The 18,690-nt window shown below is 51.1% G+C and overlaps 1 protein-coding gene across 3 annotated transcripts; it reads right to left on the minus strand.

Moving 5' to 3' along the window:
• Positions 1-416: 416 nt before the first annotated feature.
• On the minus strand, positions 417-18,325 carry U2af2 (U2 small nuclear RNA auxiliary factor 2). 3 transcript variants are annotated; one of them, XM_052714474.1, is made up of 12 exons: positions 18,151-18,325; positions 13,524-13,659; positions 12,791-12,835; positions 12,416-12,519; positions 11,916-12,067; positions 10,548-10,664; positions 9,565-9,703; positions 5,499-5,578; positions 5,302-5,424; positions 4,927-5,013; positions 4,437-4,685; positions 417-1,171 (listed from the first exon to the last, which is right to left on the minus strand). In XM_052714474.1, the coding sequence occupies exons 1-12, from the start codon at positions 18,197-18,199 to the stop codon at positions 1,037-1,039; spliced, it is 1,416 nt and encodes a 471-aa protein (XP_052570434.1). In that variant the 5' UTR covers positions 18,200-18,325; the 3' UTR covers positions 417-1,036. The 3 variants fall into 3 exon arrangements, with proteins under 3 accessions (XP_052570434.1, XP_052570432.1, XP_052570435.1); XM_052714472.1 differs by having other exon boundaries at positions 4,915-5,013; XM_052714475.1 differs by lacking the exons at positions 12,416-12,519; positions 12,791-12,835; positions 13,524-13,659; positions 18,151-18,325 and adding an exon at positions 11,303-11,362 and having other exon boundaries at positions 4,915-5,013; positions 11,916-11,943.
• Positions 18,326-18,690: the final 365 nt, after the last annotated feature.

An 18,690-nucleotide genomic window follows, 5' to 3' on the forward strand; every position in this document is an offset into this window, starting at 1 on the left:
CGGAGGGCCGCACGGCGACGGCCCCGCCGCCCCGGCGCCCGGGAGGGGCGCGGAGAGCCGGGCGGGGGGAGGGGAGCCGCCGAGCGGACGGGAAGCAACCGAAGGTGGCGACGGACCGGAAGCGGAAGTGACCCCGCGCGCCCCGCCCTCTGCACCTCGCCCGGCAGCCTCTACTTCCGCGACCAAACCCTCCCTGCCATCACTTCCGGCGCACGGGACTGCGTCTGTGTACCCTTACGTCACTTCCGCATCAACACATTCAGCTGTAAAGACGCGGGAAGCATCCGAGCTACCACCTGAGCCCTCCACCTCCACGATGGGCGCCCAAGGTCCTCAGGCCTGCCTCCCACCACCCTCCACACCCACGACCGAAAGAGAAGGGCGGACACACTGGACACAGAAGGGGCTCCATAAAGTAAAATACAACAAAATGTTTAATGAGCAAATTCGTATTAGCAAATATGAAACTGCCACAGAGAGGAGGAGCGGGACGGAGACCACGGGTTGAGGGTCAGGATAAGACTAAAGAGAAGAACCAACTACTTAAGAAACCAGGGTGGAGAACAGGGAGGACCAGAAGCCAGAGGACGGGAGCTGTGGTCCTGCAAAGGGAAGGCAGGGCACTGAGGGCCAGACAACAAAATTCAAAATAGTTTGGCCATAAAATATAAACACGCTATGTTCCTACCATGGGGAAAGGGAGGAGGAAAGGGTGTAAGGGTAAGAGGAGGCCGTTTGGGACGGGGCTGTGGGGGTCCTACCCGCCCTGCTGTGCACACAGTCCCTATCCCAGCCCCTTCCCTCTGTGTCTGTGTGGGTGCATGTGTCTGTGTGGGCCCGTGTGCACTTGCCCAGTCCCCTTCCTGCCCTAGCCCCCCGCCCCCCGCCCCCCTTAATTGCTGCCATTCCAGTTGCTGCCGGCTGTCATTCGGCTGTCACTCCTCTGCCCATCATCTTCAGAGAGGGGAGAAAGGAGGGGGGGACAGGTGGGGGAAAGTCCCCAGCCGGCCCTGCCCCCACCCTCCCCCAGCCACCTCTACCAGAAGTCCCGGCGGTGGTAAGAGTCAGGGTCACAGTATTTTGTGACCACCACTCTGTTGGCGAACTTGCGGCCGGTTAGGCCCTGCATGGCTTTCTGGCAGTCAAACACAGAGGTGAACTCCACAAAGATCTGTAGGAACAAGAGGCAGATCTGTGAACAAGACTGGCTCCCAGCAACTCGTCAGCATAAGTCCAGAATCAGCACAGGAAAGGAGAGAACACCTCACCACAGACTGGGAAAAGACCTTCAGTTCAGTTCTCTGAACCCAAGACAGCAAAGAACAGAGACACCACAGGAATGGCGAAACACAGGCAGGCCTGAGTCACCTGGGTACACTGGGCAGGTGGCCAGAGGCAGGATCCCAGAGGAGAAGGGTCACTTCTCTATCAGGCATTCCACAGGGTGCTCCCCAAGCCCGGTAACAGCCACGCTGTCCCACACAGTGGATAAGGAAGCTCAGAAATTAGGTTCCAAGTCCAAACTGAATTAAAGCACTTGAACCTTCATCTATTCATGCCACTAATCTTGTCCTACCAGCTTACAGGTCATGCATACAGAAGCTACTCTAACATGGAAGACCCAACAACTCCTGCCCCACTTCAACAAACAACCAGCTTGACTCTGAAGGGAGGCAGAGTGGGGGTACGAGACAAAACTGATAGGAGAGACTGTGGGCCAGAAGCTCACTATACAACTGACATCGTGAGTTCAAGCCCCTCAACCACTTTCGGAAAGACCTGACTTCCCTCCTGAAAGTTGTCCCATGCTTGCACAGACACAAAGGTGGGGGAGTTAAAAATCTGTTTACAAGAAGCCGGCATAGTAGCGCACGCCTTTAATCCCAGCACTTGGGAGGCAGAGGCAGGCCGATCTCTGTGAGTTCGAGGCCAGTCTGGTCTACAGAGTGAGATCCAGGACAGGCTCCAAAGCTACACAGAGAAACCCTGTCTGGGGGGGAGAGAGGGGGAGAAAAAAAAATCTGTTTAAAAGAAACGAACAAACAGCAGCCAAATTTGGGGGTTGGACCTTACTGAAACAAGACATTCCAGAGACAGAACAAAACTTGGGTAGATTAGACACCAATAAATGAATGAAGGCTGTTTTGCTGTCGTAACAGCATTCTTTGGGGTTTTTTTTTAAACTGAGGTTACAACACTGGATCTCAACTAAGGACAGAGCATGTCCCCAGGAGATAATGAGCAATGTTTGTTGTCACAAAGAGGATGTAGCACCTACCTATAGATGGCCAAACCCCAAAACACTTACCTATTCCAAAATGTCAACAATTGAGAAATATAGCTAGATTTCTAACATGAACTCTGAGACATGCTTTAAGCATTGAGACAGCAAAACCCTGTCTCAAATATGAAAAATCCATAAAAAAAAAAAAGCCAGCTGCTCAAGAAGCCAACCTCCCCATTCACCCCTTCTCCTGTACTTAATCGATCCCACTTAAGTCAGGCTTCCATAAGATACAAATGGTGACACAGAAAGCAGGGAGGAGGTCGTCTTCCTCCTGACTCCTGTACCCCCAGCCCACCCTGCACACCTCTGCTGCATTCCCAAGGTACATCTGGAACCTGCCCAGCCTCCCCTTAGGAATTCGCACACTTGTTTCTATCAACCCCCACCCTCCTGGAGTTCCCATCTGTCCAGCTAACTGTTTCCTAGCAGTCTCTATTAGGGTCTCAATGTAAGTGACCTCAAAGGTGGCTGGCCAAGTCTGTTGTTGCCCTCCACCTCACCTGACACTCTTAGTCTCTTGGGCCTTTCTCCCTCTCCATCTCTATCTCCACAAACCCATACCAATCACCAAGATATGGACAGTTAAAGGCTCAAGCCTCCCAAACTCATCCATTTCTTTCATCCCCTATTACAGCCGACACCACACCACTCATGGACACCAATGGTTTCTGAATGTCACGGGCAATTTCACAATTTCACCACTTCAAATTTTATGGGAGATACAAACAACTATATATCACTACATGATAACACTTTACAGGACTGTATGCAGTATGTCCTTCACTATAAAATACATCAATCCTCCTGCACAGGAACATACTTTAAAGCAGATCAGCATCTCTCAGGTTAATACGAGATATTTCACAGATCACCTGACTCATGCCTGGGCCCTCTCCATACATTTACCAAACTAGTAGGCATCACATCAGCCTTTCTCTCCTTTAGGGAAAAGCCGTAGGCTTCTTCCTCAAGTTCATAAGGCCCTCTCCCCAGTCCTTCCTGCAAAGTTGGCCCTCTCTCACAACCCTACTCATGCTCCTTTTGACCACACCAAGGCTGAACATCCTGTCCTCTCACCCATTCACACCTGCCTGCCATACAGCCATCAGCTCTACAGGGACACAGCAAGTCCCTACTTTTGGTCTGGCGGTGGTGGCACAGGCCTTTAATCCCAGCACTCAGGAGGCAGAGGCAGGCAGATCTCTGAGTTTGGGGCCAGCTTGGTCTACAGAGGGAGTTCCAGGAAAGCCAAGGCTACAGAGAAACCCTGTCTTGGGAAGGGGAGGGGGGTGAGGGGGGGGGGCGTCCTACCTTGAATATACCCACCATCAACCACACACACAGCAATACTACCTGAAGTCTCTGCTTTCTGTCCATCCGCTTAGGACAGACTTGCCTAGCAAGATAACCTTACCTCAATGAAACTTACTTCCACCTTTCAACTACTACTTACCTATCTGAAACCAGAACCTGGGTCTGTGGATGTGACTCAGTAGTAAAGCACTCGCCTAGCTAGTATAGGAGAGGCCCTGGACCCCATCTCCAGTACCAGAAAGAAAATTAAGGAATCAGACAACTTTGATTCCCAGCCTTCCTGCTACTGCCCAACAAAACAGTGTCCCCAGCTGTTTGTGGTCAAGAGCTCTGTTCACAACCAAATATAGCAGAGTAAGAATACCACCAACCCTCAGCAGCACCTTCCAGGTAGACATGCAAAGCTTATCTAAACCTAGCACAGTGCAGAGGTGTTAACTCCGTGCCCTCTGAAATAAAGACCACAGACATGCGATGCCTAGCTATGTGGCTTGTCACATTTGTGCCACATCCTATGAAGGGGTTCTGGAGCCACTGACAAGAACAGACATAGCTTCAGGGAGTACCTGGCACCTGAGACACGTAAGTAATGACTGTATATGGCACCTTTCTCTTCATCTCACAAGGAAGGCAAAGCCACTTGCAAACGTATCCCATAAGGAACAGAAAAAATAGATAGGGTGAGACCAAATTCTTGCTATAGGACCCCAAGCTCCCAGAAGGCCTTGATCCTCTCTGGAACCCCTGCATCACTCTTGGCCAGAACTGGAGGGATACTGAGAGAGAGATGCGGAGGGTGGTAAGGTGGCACACAAAACAAAGAGAGCACCCTGACCTTTCCACAGCCAGGCACCTCGACGCCGTCCACGGGCCGGGGAATCTCGATGGACTTGACTAGCCCATACTTGCTGCACTCATCTCGTACATCCTCTACAATCTCCTCATACTCCTCATCGTCCAACAGCTCCTCGGGCAGCACCATGTTCATGAGGCACAGGACCTCAGTCGGGTGACCGCCCATTTGCACCTGAGAGCTCATCAGGCCGGGCACTTGAAGGGTCACAGGTGTCTGATTGATAGTACTCTGTGGGGTCAGGGAGAACAGAAATGTCACAAAATGGCTCAGACTAGCCTCCCTCCATTCAAGCCTGTGCCTCTCACACCCAACTAGGGGGGACCATTCCTCTACTTAAACACTTATGAACCCACTGCCCAAATCCCCTCCCATGAAAACTGGGGCCGAACTTAAGAAAACCTTCCCATCCAACCCTTCCCACCCCCAGGGTCCCTCTAGCCAATGGAAGATGACGTGCCGGGAGGCTCACCAGCGTGGCATTCTTGGCTCCTACACTCGCCCTCTGGACAAGCAGCTTCTTGTCCCCTAGCTGCATCCCATTCAGCCCCGCAATGGCCTACGGTCAGAGGACGAAGGGTGGAAGGGGTGCGGGAGAGGCACAGGTCAGGAACCAGGGACCCAGCACTTCCCCCAAAGAACCAGGCATTGATGGCGAAAGAGTGGAAGGCAAAGGGCGTTTAGTTTGGAAAGAGGCAAGACCAAGGGAAAAGGAGTGAGTCCCCACAAGCCCTTGCTTCAGACTAACCACCTCCCACCCTAGCCTGAGGAGAGGAGACCTAGGCTTAGAAACGAAGGCAAGTTAAGAAGGGCAAATGGAGCAAGCAGCTGGGCGGTCAGGGCTCACCTGATCTGTAACGTTGATGTCCACGTACTCACAGAAGGCGTAGCCCTTGGAGAGTCCTGTGGCACTATCCTTGACCAGGTTGAAGGCCTTCAGAGGCCCAAAGGATGTCAGCAGTTCTTTCACCTGCAGGAGGCCGACAATCCATCAGGGTTTGGTCAGACTGAGAGCGGTGGCTAGCAAGGGGGCAGAGGACTTACCTGGTCATCATTCAGGTAGTTGGGCAAGCCCCCGATGAACAGTTTGTGGGCCGAGTCTGGGACTACAGTGGACACAACTCCTAAAGACAGAATGTATAAAGACTTCAACTCCAGTATACAGTCATTTATTTCCCAACATCCAAGGAGAAGAGGGAGTGGTGACATACACGCTTGTCTTTCTCTCTCTGTTTTTTTTAGGAGCTGAGGACCGAACCCAGGGCCTTCTACCACTGAGCTAAATCCCCAAACCCGCCCCCCACGCTTGTCTTTCAACACTTAGAAGGCTAAGGCAGGAGGCTCAGTCTCAAAAAAAGTCTACAGTAAGCCCCTTCACAAGTCCTATCCTACCTAAGATACCTCATCAATAAAGGTGGGAGGGAGGAAACCACACTATACATATACTTCCTACACCATACACCCCCACCTTCTGACAAGTACTCAAGCATAGAACACCAACAACTGAACGTGAAAGATGTCCTAAGATCTGACAACCACTCGGAACTCTCACTCAGATGCTCAGTCCTTTGCCTTCAGGGTCCTGCAGGGGTGGCCTGTTTCCAAGGCAGTGTGACAAGGAGCTGAGAGGCTGCTGAGAATCACAGAACAGGCCTCAGTGCTAGCTGCCACTTCAGTGGTGACTAGTGGCCAACTCTGGGAAGCTGTGTTCAGGATCCATTAAAGCTATCAGCTGAGGGAGTTTTACTTGCCTGCTCTACTCAACTCTGAGCCATGTAGATTAAGTGCTGGCCAGACAGTTCTGTGAGGCACCATGCAAGCCTCACCAATATTATCACTTAATTCTCAGAGCCGTCATCAGGCCCCAGCATCAATCCAGCCTGACTCCTCAGTTCAAAAGTCCCACTATGCAGCCTCCCCATTTTCTGCCCTCCCCTACTAAGTTCAGCAGTCCGTCCCAATCAGTGAGAGGGTAAGATATTAAATGGACATACCCTAGAACCTCAGCCACTGTGCCCTATCCATCTTCCAGGCTATCATTTGCCCCCGAGAACTGCAGGCATCAACCCAGATACTTCTAACCACCAGAGCTGTAACCCAGTAGTAGAGTCATACAGACCACAGCAGACCTACTTCAAGTGCCACCATGACAGGCAGAAGCATTGAGAACCAGGGCATATTCAGCGCTGCCATTGGCCAGGAACAACTACTTTAAAAACCTACCAGCTGGAGAGATGGCTCAACAGTTAAGAACTTGTTGTACTTGCAATGGACGCAGGCTCGTTTTACCAGCACCCGCATGATGGCTCACAACCATTCATAACTCCAGTTCTAGGGATCCGACTCACTCTTCTGACCTCCTTGGGCACCAGGCATGCACACGGTACACAGACATATGTAGGTAGAAACACTCATACACATGAAATGAAACTTAAAAAAAAAAACCCTAAATATCTCATCAAAATTCCCAGGTCTAATTCAAGAGGAGTCAAGTCCTAAGAGTAGGGAAAAGGTGACTTCTAGAGCCCAACTCAACAGTGCCTTTCAAAGGCAGCTCAGTAGCTTGGCTCTTCATCACTCTCTGACAAGTAAGCAGTAAGGCAGGTCATGGCAGCAGCTGGACCCCAAGACCAATCTGGTAATCATTGTGCCGTATCTCAAAGGCAGCCAAGGCAAGACCAAAGCTAGGTGACCTGAGTTCAATTCTTTGCTGTCTACACCCACAGAAACAGGGAGAACAAACACCACACTACACAAAGGGACACACACAAGCACACTGAACCACTTAATTCCAGGGACACACGGTGCCAACACTGGTGACTAAGAAGAGGTTCACTTCTGTGGAAATGCAGCTCAGGCTGCCACTCCAGGTGACAGCAATATAAAGTTACCAGCACACACTCTCACTAGGGAGGATGTCAGCCTTCCAAAATTTTAACCCAATGATCAAGATGTCTATTAGATTTCATCACGTTTTCTTCTTTAGTCTATGTAGTGACATTTGTTTTCCTCCTTTGGAAATTCAGAAGATAGGGGGCATAAAGGCAGAATTCCACTTGCTGCTGCCTTCACCAAAGTGGTAATGAGGTGCCAAATCACAGGCAGAGCTGGAAAGCCAAACCTCTTCAGGTAGTCACCTCCCAAAGACTATCGTTTAATCACAGCAGACTCCCTGTGGAAGAGGCTTGCCACTTAGCAGCATGACCCAAAGCACCTGTGCCTGCACTTACATGTTACAGCAGAAAGGTTAACACAAGAGGACAGAGAAAAGCTGAGCAGAGACTCCAGGGCCAACCTGTGCAGCCCAGGATACCTATGAATTTAATAACCACGAACAAAAAAGTTCACCACCATTCCCGGCTTTCCTCCTCTGTGAAATGACAATTCCACCTTCTACAGAGGATGTCATATCAAACTGTGATTAACACTTAACAGAGGCAGGTGTCGTGTGGCACATGCTTGTGATTCCCAACACTGGAGGCAAGGAGTCGAATTGGGAGACCAGTCTGGGGTACAGTTATACCATATACCAAAAAACTCTACAGCCAGGCCTCCTGGTACAAGACTGTAATCCCGACTACGCAGGAGGCTGATGCAGAAAGACCTCCCTCAAGACTCTTCCTCAAAACACTAGTAAAAAAGTCGAGGATATCGTCCAGTGGCAGACAACTTAACATGTACAAAGGTCCCAAGTACAATTTTTAGCACAATGATGGTAACACTAATAAAAACAGGTAACATAAAAGGCCTGATTGTGTGCCAAATTTATTTGTAAACACAAGCAGTAGGCCACAGCTGACTCCAAGTCATAATTTGCGACTGAAGGCTAAAGCAGATCCAGGGACAGGCAGCACCTGCCAATACGACACAGTAAGACCAGCAGGTGGCTGACTATGTAATTAAAGAGCAATTCAAACAGTGAATTTGGTGGCAAGAGGAGAAACAAGATGTTCTATAGCTTCATCTGAGAGGTGTAGCCAGTTATTGAGCAAGCTGGACCTAGTGGCACAGTAATAATCCCAATTACTCAAGCAGCTAGGGGCAGGAAGCTCCCAAGCTCCAGGCCTGTCTAGGCAAACTTAGTGAGACCCTCTCTCAAGAACTTAAAGGGGCCTGGGATTCACGTCAGAGACCTTGGGTTCAATCCTCAGTACCACAGTGAATCTTCTTCAAGCAGTACATTGAGGAGCATCATGTTAGTTTTAGACCTAAATGTGTAAAGAGTGGAAAGAGGCACTGACCTCACCAGAACTTACTGTGAAAATATATTTGGTAGTCAGGGTCCTGACCCCAAGACCTCCACTAAGAGCAATTTTTCCCTGCTCTAAAGTGAAGGGGGGACTTGGCCCCAGTGGGCATCCTCCAATGCTGAGCACCAGCCAGCAGGACCCCCAATTCTGAAAGTCCCAATCAGCCTCAGACCTGGGCCTCATTCACTTAGCTAGAGCCCCAACACCATGGCTTCCTACAGCCCAGCAGGACAAACAAGTTACGTATCTCCACTTATACCCCACCTCATCTGCCAAATGCTAGCTCAGCAAACTACAGCCTGCAGGATGATACACATGCAGGGCCTTTTAAATTCTGAAAGATTAATGCAGAACATTCAAAATCTATTTTTCTCAATGACCCTGTCTGCAGGTTTCACATTGTGACCTAACAATCAGAGGTGATAGTAAATACAACTAGAGGAAATAGCCCAGAACACATGCCAGACAGACATGGAATCAGTGAGCACTGACACACTAGGACCACACACCAGGACCATGCAGAGGTCTGTTGATATGCACCTGTAGGTACATACATACACACCAAGGCCTGAAACTCCAGGACCAAGGGGCCAAGGCAGAAACAATGCCCAGACTGCAAGTGCCACACTCCCAACACCTCTGGTCTGGACCTGGCTGACATTCACAGGCCGTGTATTCCCAGATCACAGCTCACCACCTCAGAGGCCCAGGACACATGCTAAGCTAGAAGAATATCCACAGGGTCCAAATCACACACACTATCTCCAAGCAGCTCTAGCTGGGCTAAGTACAAGAATCTGGGTGGAGGGAATAGTGAATCCAATCCCCCCCACCTCCCACCCCAACAAATTCCCACTCACCAGGCACATAAACAGAAGGGTTCTCTGACATGCCAGGCAGCGGCTGGTAGTCATGAGGCCTTCGAATCTTCAATGACTGGCCCTGGAAGATGATGCCATCAAAGGCCATGGCCTGGGTCGTCTCATCCACTGAACGGAACTGAAGGAAAAAGAAAAACAGTAGAATTAACGGGTAGGCAGGGACTAGATTAGACCAGCCCCCAAACCCCAAGACTGTAACTTTCCTCCCACTTGTATAAACAAGTATCATACACCAAACCCTGGACTGGCCAATGGGCTAACAGTCACGAGATTGCTTCTAGAAGCTCACATTCTAGAAAGTAAATATCCTGGCACCCCACAGACATGACAGCAAGCAAGCACAGAGTCCTAAGCTCTGACAGACAGTGCTGGAAAGGGACCAACTGCTGAGAGAAGCCAGCATGGGAAGTCAGGTCAACTGAGTTAGTGGCAATGACAGCCCAGGCTTTCTGATGAAGGACATTTAAGCTGAAGTCTCCAACAGTACAAATCAAAGTAGACTCTGATGGGCAAGTGCAGACTGAGAAGAACACTCAAAAACCTCAGCAGCCTAGAGCACTCCAGCACCTCCACTGTGTTTTATGAGTATGGCCCCAGAGTTGAAAGCTAGGTCTTCATAGACAATAGGAGAGTAACTGCCTTCAAAGGTGACTTAGAAACAAACATCTGGAGTGAACTGCTTCAGCCTAAGCCGCAAAGAGAAAAAAGCACACTGTGTCCTCTGCAAGACCAGTGTAGCCTAAACCGAGGGGACTGGCCAGAACAGTCTGCAGAAACCCACAAAGCAAGCCGGGCCCCAACAGGCCTCCCAGGCGAGAGAACACAGAAGGCCTAAGGAGGAGGGGACTGCAGAGCTGCTGTAGGAACAGCAGCCGAATGGCGAACGGGTGGCAGGGAAAGCAGTCAGAGTGGGCAGCACAGACCAGCCCCACCATCCCTCACCCCATCACTGGAAAGCTCACCTCCAAAAAGGCAAAATTCTTGTCTTGATTTATCTGCACAGCCAAGACTGGGTTGCCAGGGGCCTGCGTCAACCCCCCCAAGCGCATCTGGGCGTTGAAGAAGTCCATCATAGCCTCCTGCAGAGGGAATAGGAGACAGGGGAGGGCGGGGAGGGAGGTGGAGAGAGGAGGGGAAGGGTGAGAGAGGGAGACACAGAGGGGTTTGGGGGTGAGGGGAGAGGAATGAGGGGAGGGAGAAGGGGGGAAGGGACAGTGGAACATGGGTCAGGGCATAGAGGTCAATAGTAGGAACAAATGCAGGAGGAGAAGGAGGAAACAGGAGACAGGAGCAAACGGGCCAGACAGGACAGGCGTGAGGGAGCCATGGAGTCCAAACATGAGGGGGGGAGGAGGAGGAGGAGGAGGAGGAGGAAAAGTTATTCAAGAAAAGATGGAAGAACATGACAGCAAGAGAAAGAAAAGCACGAGGATGGCGACACAGAAGAAACACCCGGTGCAGACAAGGCAGGGAAGGAAGAAGAGCAACAGGCAAGAAGAGAAAGACAAGCAAAGGGACAGACAGCAAGGGAGCCCAGAGAGGCGGAGCACGGAGTAGAGTGCAGGGACAGGAGGGATGGAGGAGCAGGGGAGGAAGGGGCAGGGCGGGAGGGGAGGAGAAAAGAGTGATGTGGAGGGATCTGGCCCTGGAGTCCGGGGGCTGGTTTATCAAATGTAGCAAAGTGCAGGTTGAGAAAGTCAGAATGGACCTTACTTGCCTTCGACGATGGTAGCAAACTTTTTGTTGCTACGAGGGATCTCAGCCCCACAATATTTCACTTTAAAGAGAAATGGAAACAACTCTTTGATCTCGGGATTCTCAGGGGGTGCCACGGGAAGGGGTGGGGAGAGGGATGGGGGAGAGGAGCGGTAGGGGAAGGTGGGGGAGGTCAGGGCTATCAAAAATAAAAGAACAGCGACCATGGGAGGGATGTGTGGGAAAAGGATGTGGATAGACGGCAGAAAAGGAGAGCATGTCAGAAAAACTGCAGGGACGTGCGTCTGTGTGTATGTGTGTCGAGTCTCCCTCTCTGTCTCTCTCCAACACGTAGGTACAATATGTAGGTAGGTACGTTATGTGTGTGTTTGATCCCTGGGTTGCTGGAGGAGGTTGGGGAAAGGGAGACGGGAGAGAGGGGAAGAGGAGGGAGGGAGGGGCCACCCCCAGCCCGGCCCCTGGCTGGCTCAACTCCATCCGTCCGTCTGGGAGGGGGCCGGGGGGTCTTGCAGGAACAGAGTCTGACCCGTGCAGGTTGGGGAAAGGGAATGGAGGGAGGGGAGGAACAGGGTGGGGGGACAGGGGAGAGGGCAGGGGTAGGAGGAGGGCAGTACCTCAGTGATGCCAAAAGGGATGTTGCCCACGTAGAGGCGCCTGGCCTGTCTGGTCATCTGGCTCCCAACCACAGGCACCGGCGTTGGGGTCACAGCCAGACCATCAGGAGTCATGGTGGGGAGAAGGGCAGTGGCTGGAATCTGACCCGCAGCTTCAAGATGGGTATAAACAGAGTAAAATCCCATTAGAGCAACCCTAAAACCAGGACCACTCAGCATACACTGACCTCACCCACCCACCCTCTAGCCCACTTCATTTAGAAGCTCTTCAATCAGCCAAGTCAACTCAGCAGCAGGGCCCCAAGCTAAGAAGCCTGGTTTCCTAAGGGCCCGGTGTGGAAGACTTAATTCCCTCCTCCAGCAGGGCTACTCTGAGCAGGTGCCAGAAGCCCTTGGGTGAGAACCTTCAGTCTCACCAAGGACACACACACACAACTAATGGAAGAGATGTCCCAATTTTAACCTCTACAATAGCCTGTGAGGAAGTGGGGGAGGCCTACCTTGCATGGCCTTGTACTGCATTGGGGTGATGTGCTCAAAGCCAGGTGGTGGTACGTCCCAGTATTTACGAACCTTCTTCTTCTTCTCATGGCGGGGGGAACGACTGGGGAAGCGGGAAGGGAAAGTGGGGCAGGGTAACCTCAGTCTGACCAACACTGGGCCTGCAAGACCCTGCCAGGAGCACCTCCCAGCCCTCCACACCCTCCCACATAGGCTCCACTCTCTCCAGGAGGGAGAGCTGGGCCTGGGCGGGACACAGGCAGATGACACTCCTCCCCAGTGCTCGGGCCAGGGTGGGGATACAAGGAAGGCAGGATGCACAGGTGAGGAAGGGGAGTGGGCCTGGGGCAGAAGGGGCAGCAAGAGAAGCTCACATCAATCCACCGTGCTCCTCTTTAGCGCCTCTGGTCAAAGGTTTGCTGGGGGGTGGGAGGGAAAGGTATGGGGAGGAGTGACTGGGGACCTTCGTCTTCCCAACACAATATACCCCACCCAAGGTCACTGAACCCCAGGACTGAGGCAGGACCGAGGAGAACAGGTAGCATGCAGGTCACCTCGGCCCTGCCAACCACCCCCCCAACCCTACTACTCCCAGGAAAGAGGAAGTAAGGAGAAGGAGCAGGAAGAAGCTATGTCATTCTATGGAGAAACTGAGGTAAGGAAGGAGACTCTTCAGAGATCCCACACTTCCTTACCTAGGAGCAACAGAGAGAAGGAGGGAAACCCAGAAGGGAAGATGACTGAATAACTAGACCAACAGCCCTGAGCTGGAAATTAAAGCCCAGGCTTCAACTATTACCCTACTCCAGAACTCCTAGGAAGCAGGGAAGACAACCCCAAACAGAATCAGAGCAAGAAAAAACAACTGGGCCCTCAAAGACAGGGACAGGGTTACCCTTAGAAAGGGAAAAAGAAAAAACCTCATTCCCTATCCCCAGGAACTATTGCCCCCAGCAACCAACCCACTGGTACTCCCAAGAGAAACTCAAACCCTAGAAACAGGGAAAACCGAGTTCAAGGCAGAACAAGCGGCACCCATACAGAGAACAGCTACACAGACCCAGGCTCTGACAGAGGGCCCAGCCAGAGGTCCCAGAGTTCTAGTACCTTCTCCTTCGCCTGTCCCGAGAGGCACTGCGCTGGTCCCGGTTACGCCGATCTCGGCTCCGGCTCCTGCGCTTACGGTCCCGGCTTCGAGAGCGGCTGTGGCTACGCTTCCGATGCCGGTTCTCCTTGTCCCGTTCTGGACAAGTGTGAGAAGAGATGGCATGAGTGGAGAGAAAGTGCAGGCCCAGCCCACCCTGCGTGCTGGTGGCTATGCCAAGACCCGGGGAGGCCACCCCCCCCAGGGGAGGGCTTTAATGGAGGGAGACAACAGGCTTCCTGGGTCCACACCCGAGTCCCCAAGGACTCTGAAGGGACCAAAGGGACAGGGCCTGGAAATGCCCCCGGGGTGTAAGATACCTGAAGATGCTCAAGAGGAGCTGAGGAGCCAGAGAAGACAGAGGAGGCTGGCTCCTGGTCCCCCTCGAGGGCTGAGGGGCCTGACCCCAGGGTCGTCCCTGAGAGGGGCAGGGCTAGAGGCTGGGGAATCAAGAGACCCAATGATGTTTTCCTGAAGAAACTCAGCAACCCCTCAGGAAAAACCTCTGCAACCAGCTGGCACCCACAGTCCCACCATAAGGCCCCAAGGGTCAGGTGCCAGGCAGGATCTAGTAACCCTAAGAAGTGAGGAAACTCAACTCCATCCCTTCCCAACCAGGTGAATAATGTAAGAGCAAGCACCCTCTGAAAAGGAGGACTTCTTTCTGAATGTACAGAAAGTAAGGAAAAGATGCCTCTCCAGTACTTCAACTGGTGGTCCAGAGCAGCCTCATCCAAAACCACCAGACCCTCCCTGCCTCACTCCCTCAAAGCCAAAGGCAGGATGGGCTAGACAGAACAAGGACTTGTGTCTTCACTAATATCTGTTCTGCTTCTTAGCCTCTTTGCCTCAGAGACTACGGCTACTAACAGAGAACAGCCTTGCAAGAAAAACTACAGAACCTTAAGAGACTTCAAGGCCAGCCTAGTCTACACAGAGTTCCAGGCCTGCTGGACCTACAAAAACACAACCATATAACCTCAATTCTGGAGACTGGCCCTTCAAGGTAGAAGCTAAACCAGGATCACTTCAATGTATTTCCTTAATTCCAAGGTACACTGATTTCTCAACCATCAAGTCTACACAAACACATACACACAAAGCCACGAGGAGTAAGGAGGCACATTAATATTCCCAGCCTGTGGAAGGCTGAGACAGGAAGATAAAAAGAATTGGAGGCTAGTAAGTTAAAGGAGACCCTGTGACAAAAAACAAACTCGAAAATTTTAACAGGTGTATCCTAAAAGTACTGAGTTCTAAGACGAACAGTAGGAAAAAGCAATGAAAAAGATCTCAAAGTAGATTTTAAACTCACCACACGTTTGTATTATGTATTTTTCTGATGCAAGAAGTAGCAAAATTTGAAATCTTTTTTAACTCCATTAGCTACTAATACTGAGAAAAGCACCCAGGAAAGAAAACACAATCTCAAGATGCTTCTATGAGAAACTACACAGACAGGATAGTTTCACTTGCATTTAATTATCACTATTGCTTTGGAAAAACTAGAAGCTCATATAGCAGATAAAAGGAAACTGAGGCATGAGGAGATCATGACTTGCTCAAAGCCCAACAGCTAGGAAACAATGAAGCCCCAACTCAAATTGCAATGCCAGTAAGTTAGACACCAGTCTGCATTGAGGATCAGGCAGAACACGCACTTCAGAGTCTGGGCACAACTACTAATGACAAAGGATTTTATTATTTGCATTCACACACACAAAATAAAAAAACCTACCAATCAAGAATTAGACAGAGGCAAGCCGGGCGGTGGTGGCGCACGCCTTTAATCCCAGCACTCGGGAGGCAGAGCCAGGCAGATCTCTGTGAGTTCGAGGCCAGCCTGGGCTACCAAGTGAGTTCCAGGAGAGGCGCAAAGCTACACAGAGAAACCCTGTCTCGAAAAACCAAAAAAAAAAAAAAAAAAAAAAAGAATTAGACAGAGGCAAGCAATGGAATATTGGGACAGGCACAGCACCAGGCAGCTCTGGCTCCACACCTGAAGTGGCACCACTTATAAATAAATCTCAAATGTCTTTCGTGCAGCTAAGTCTCAAAGACCAGCAAAGAACTCCAGAGAGGAAGCAGTGACAACACTGGGTGCCTGGAGCAGAGACAGGGAAACTCCCTGTAGACTTAGGGGGCTGAAAAGGGCTGAAGCAGAGAAAAACAGAGAGGCTGGGTCAGAGACAATTACCCACAGGCAGGGTGACAAGTTGGCAGAATTTTCTTCCAGCAAGGCAAGAGCCTTCCACAAAATGACGCTGGCCAGTTGAGAAAATGGAATTTCATTTGCTCAAAATGCTATACTACAGTTGTCTTATGTACAAAGCTCCACCAGGCAACCCTTCGGTGCCAGGTCTCAGGTCCCGTTTCCAACACCAGCAGGGACACTCTGGAACTACAACTAATCTACCACAGCCTCAAAGACCAGCTAAATCAGCTCCACTTGCAGCACAGTGCAACTGGCTTTGCAGTCAGAGCTCTAAATAAACGCAGGATCTTAGCTTTAACATCCAGTTTTCTCTTCCTTGAATGAAGGTCACATCTATACCACTCAGGTCTCATGAGGTCTTACAGTAAGACTGGGCAGCCACTTTGCCCACCATTCTATAACTCCAACACCAGGTCTACCTGAGCAAAGATCACCTGTCTTCACAGTAACAAATATGGCTAATTAAGCATTTATTGTAATTCAAGCCACATACTATATGTACGCACTGCTCCATTTAATCTCAGCTCCAGCTTTCGACTAAGTAATGCCTGGAATTTTTTTCTTTTTCAAAGGAAAAATAAAAACTTTATGAGTCTCAGTTTTTTGCCTGATCAACAAGAAATTATTTTGTCCTCAGAAGCCTGTTACAAATGATTCACTTAAGAACTCTCCCAGCACTCGGGAGGCAAAGGCAGGTGGATCTCTGTCAGCCTGATCTACTCAGAGTTCAAAGACAGCCAGGACTGTCTTCCCCCTGCCTTGGGGGGAAAAAAAATTAGTTTGTGATTAACAAATTGCCATGCCTTGACACATGGTAAGCCCTGAGTTTAATTACAACTATAATCAATGTATACCACAGTTACTAATCTCAAAAACCCAGTAACTATACAGTGATAGTCAGCATACAGGAGACAGATAAAAAGATATTAGAAGCCGGGCGGTGGTGGCGCACGCCTTTAATCCCAGCACTCGGGAGGCAGAGCCAGGCGGATCTCGGTGAGTTCAAGGCCAGCCTGGACTACCAAGTGAGTTCCAGGAAAGGCGCAAAGCTACACAGAGAAACCCTGTCTCGAAAAACCAAAAAAAAACAAAAAACAAAAAAAAAAAAGATATTAGAGCATCATATCTACAAACAGCAAATGCAGGTATCTGAACTCAGGTACATTCAATTCCTACGCAGTAGACTACTCAAAGAAAACACACCAATGGCACTCAGAAAAATTACTTTTTCCACGTACACTGTTTCAGGTACTCTCCTCTCAATTCTAGCTTCAATTCAAAGAATTCTGAATGTCTCATCCAGTCCTGCAAACTCCAACCAGGAACAAAAGGCAGCTTAAGCACCAATCCTCAAGACACTTAAGCCCTTCTTCAGTCTCAAACCAAAATAGAGAAGGTTGTAGGCATATCTTACAAGAACCCTTTCCTCTGAATCCCTAAACTCATCAGCACCGACACAACCTGTCTTTCTGATCCAAATTCATAGTACAAGATCCTACCTTGGAGTACCTGCACCCACTAATTCATTAATGTCAATTAGGCCAGCTCCCTCTTTCTCATTTTGTTGACTATTTTACCTCCACGGTGAGATTGCGTCTAAGTACCCGAGTTTGAAATGATACAGGACCTGGGTTTTGCCTAAAATCTGGGATATGGAAGACACTCTCAGAAACTGTCAGCCGCCAAAAACGCCAAGGCATACATGATTTGTGTATGATGGACACAAAGAATGCAGTGGCTTCCCCGGCTTTGGCGGGCAAACAGGTGTCGGACACATTTATATATAAGGCGCCGTGTGGCGGCTGGGACAGAAATATTCTGGCGGGAAAGCTCCAGAGAAATCGAAAAAATATATAACAGGCTCGAAATCTGCCAAGTACCGGGAGATTGCAGCGCCAGTCCACGTGAAGGAAGGGGGGGGAAGGGAATGCCTCACCACCGCCATTTTGGAAACAAAGGGGGCGTGGAGAAAGGAAAAGTACGCCCGACCGGAAGCGGAAGTGCCAAGGCAGCAAAAGAAAAAGACCGGATTAAGAGACCTAGATTCATCTTTCTCAAATAAAAGAGAAAAACATAAAAACCAAAAAACCCTCACGTAGAAGAATGCAGCGTGCTCTCAACGCGCCAACGCGACGCAACGCGCCGCCTCCGCCGGGACCACGTGGGCGCGGGATAGTCGTGCGCGCACGCGCCCTGAGCCTTGCCCGCGGCCCCTTCCCTCTGCTGGGAGAAGGGGAGGTCACGTGGACGAGGCGCGCGGGCACGGATGGGGGGGGGGTTAAATCATGCGGCCCCAGGGAGGGGAACAAGAGGGAGAAATGGCGGAGGGGCACGGAGCGAAGCAAGAAGCCACCCCACAGCCCCGGCGCCCTCACCTTGTTTATTCTCGTTGAGCTGCCGCTCGAACTCGTCGAAGTCCGACATGCTTAGGCGGCCGCGTAGGGCCCTGTGCAGCTCTCGCCTCGCCTTGCCGCCCGCCCGCTCCGGCTACTTCCGCCGCTGGCTCCGGCTACTTCCGGCCCCCGCCGGCACTCCGTCGCCTACCTAATCAAGCCCCCAAGCCCCGCCCCGCCCCGACTCCACCCCCTCGCCCCGCCCGCCCCACCCCCCCTCGAACCGCCCCGAGCCCGGCTCCGAAGCCAGTCGGCTGTCCTCGGCCCTAGACCGAGGAGTCTGCAGGCGGCGGCGGCGGCGGCGGCTGCCCTCGAAATCACCCAATGCGAGAATTTTGCAGGCTGCCCAAGTTTCGGTAACTTTTCGGAGACTAGTGTCTCAACGTTCGGAGGATTCCGTGGGTCCTCGCGTTCCCTACGCCAGCCCCTTCTAAAGGCTCGGGTTTTTCCTACAGCTCAAACCGTCTCAGTCTCTGGCTTCCCCTGAAGATTCGCCCCACCCCTCACTGGCCCTGTCCAAGC

The sequence above is a fragment of the Peromyscus californicus genome, unplaced genomic scaffold, assembly GCF_007827085.1.
Source record: "Peromyscus californicus insignis strain IS unplaced genomic scaffold, ASM782708v3 Scaffold_4__1_contigs__length_199733344, whole genome shotgun sequence".
Classification (NCBI taxonomy): domain Eukaryota; kingdom Metazoa; phylum Chordata; class Mammalia; order Rodentia; family Cricetidae; genus Peromyscus; species Peromyscus californicus.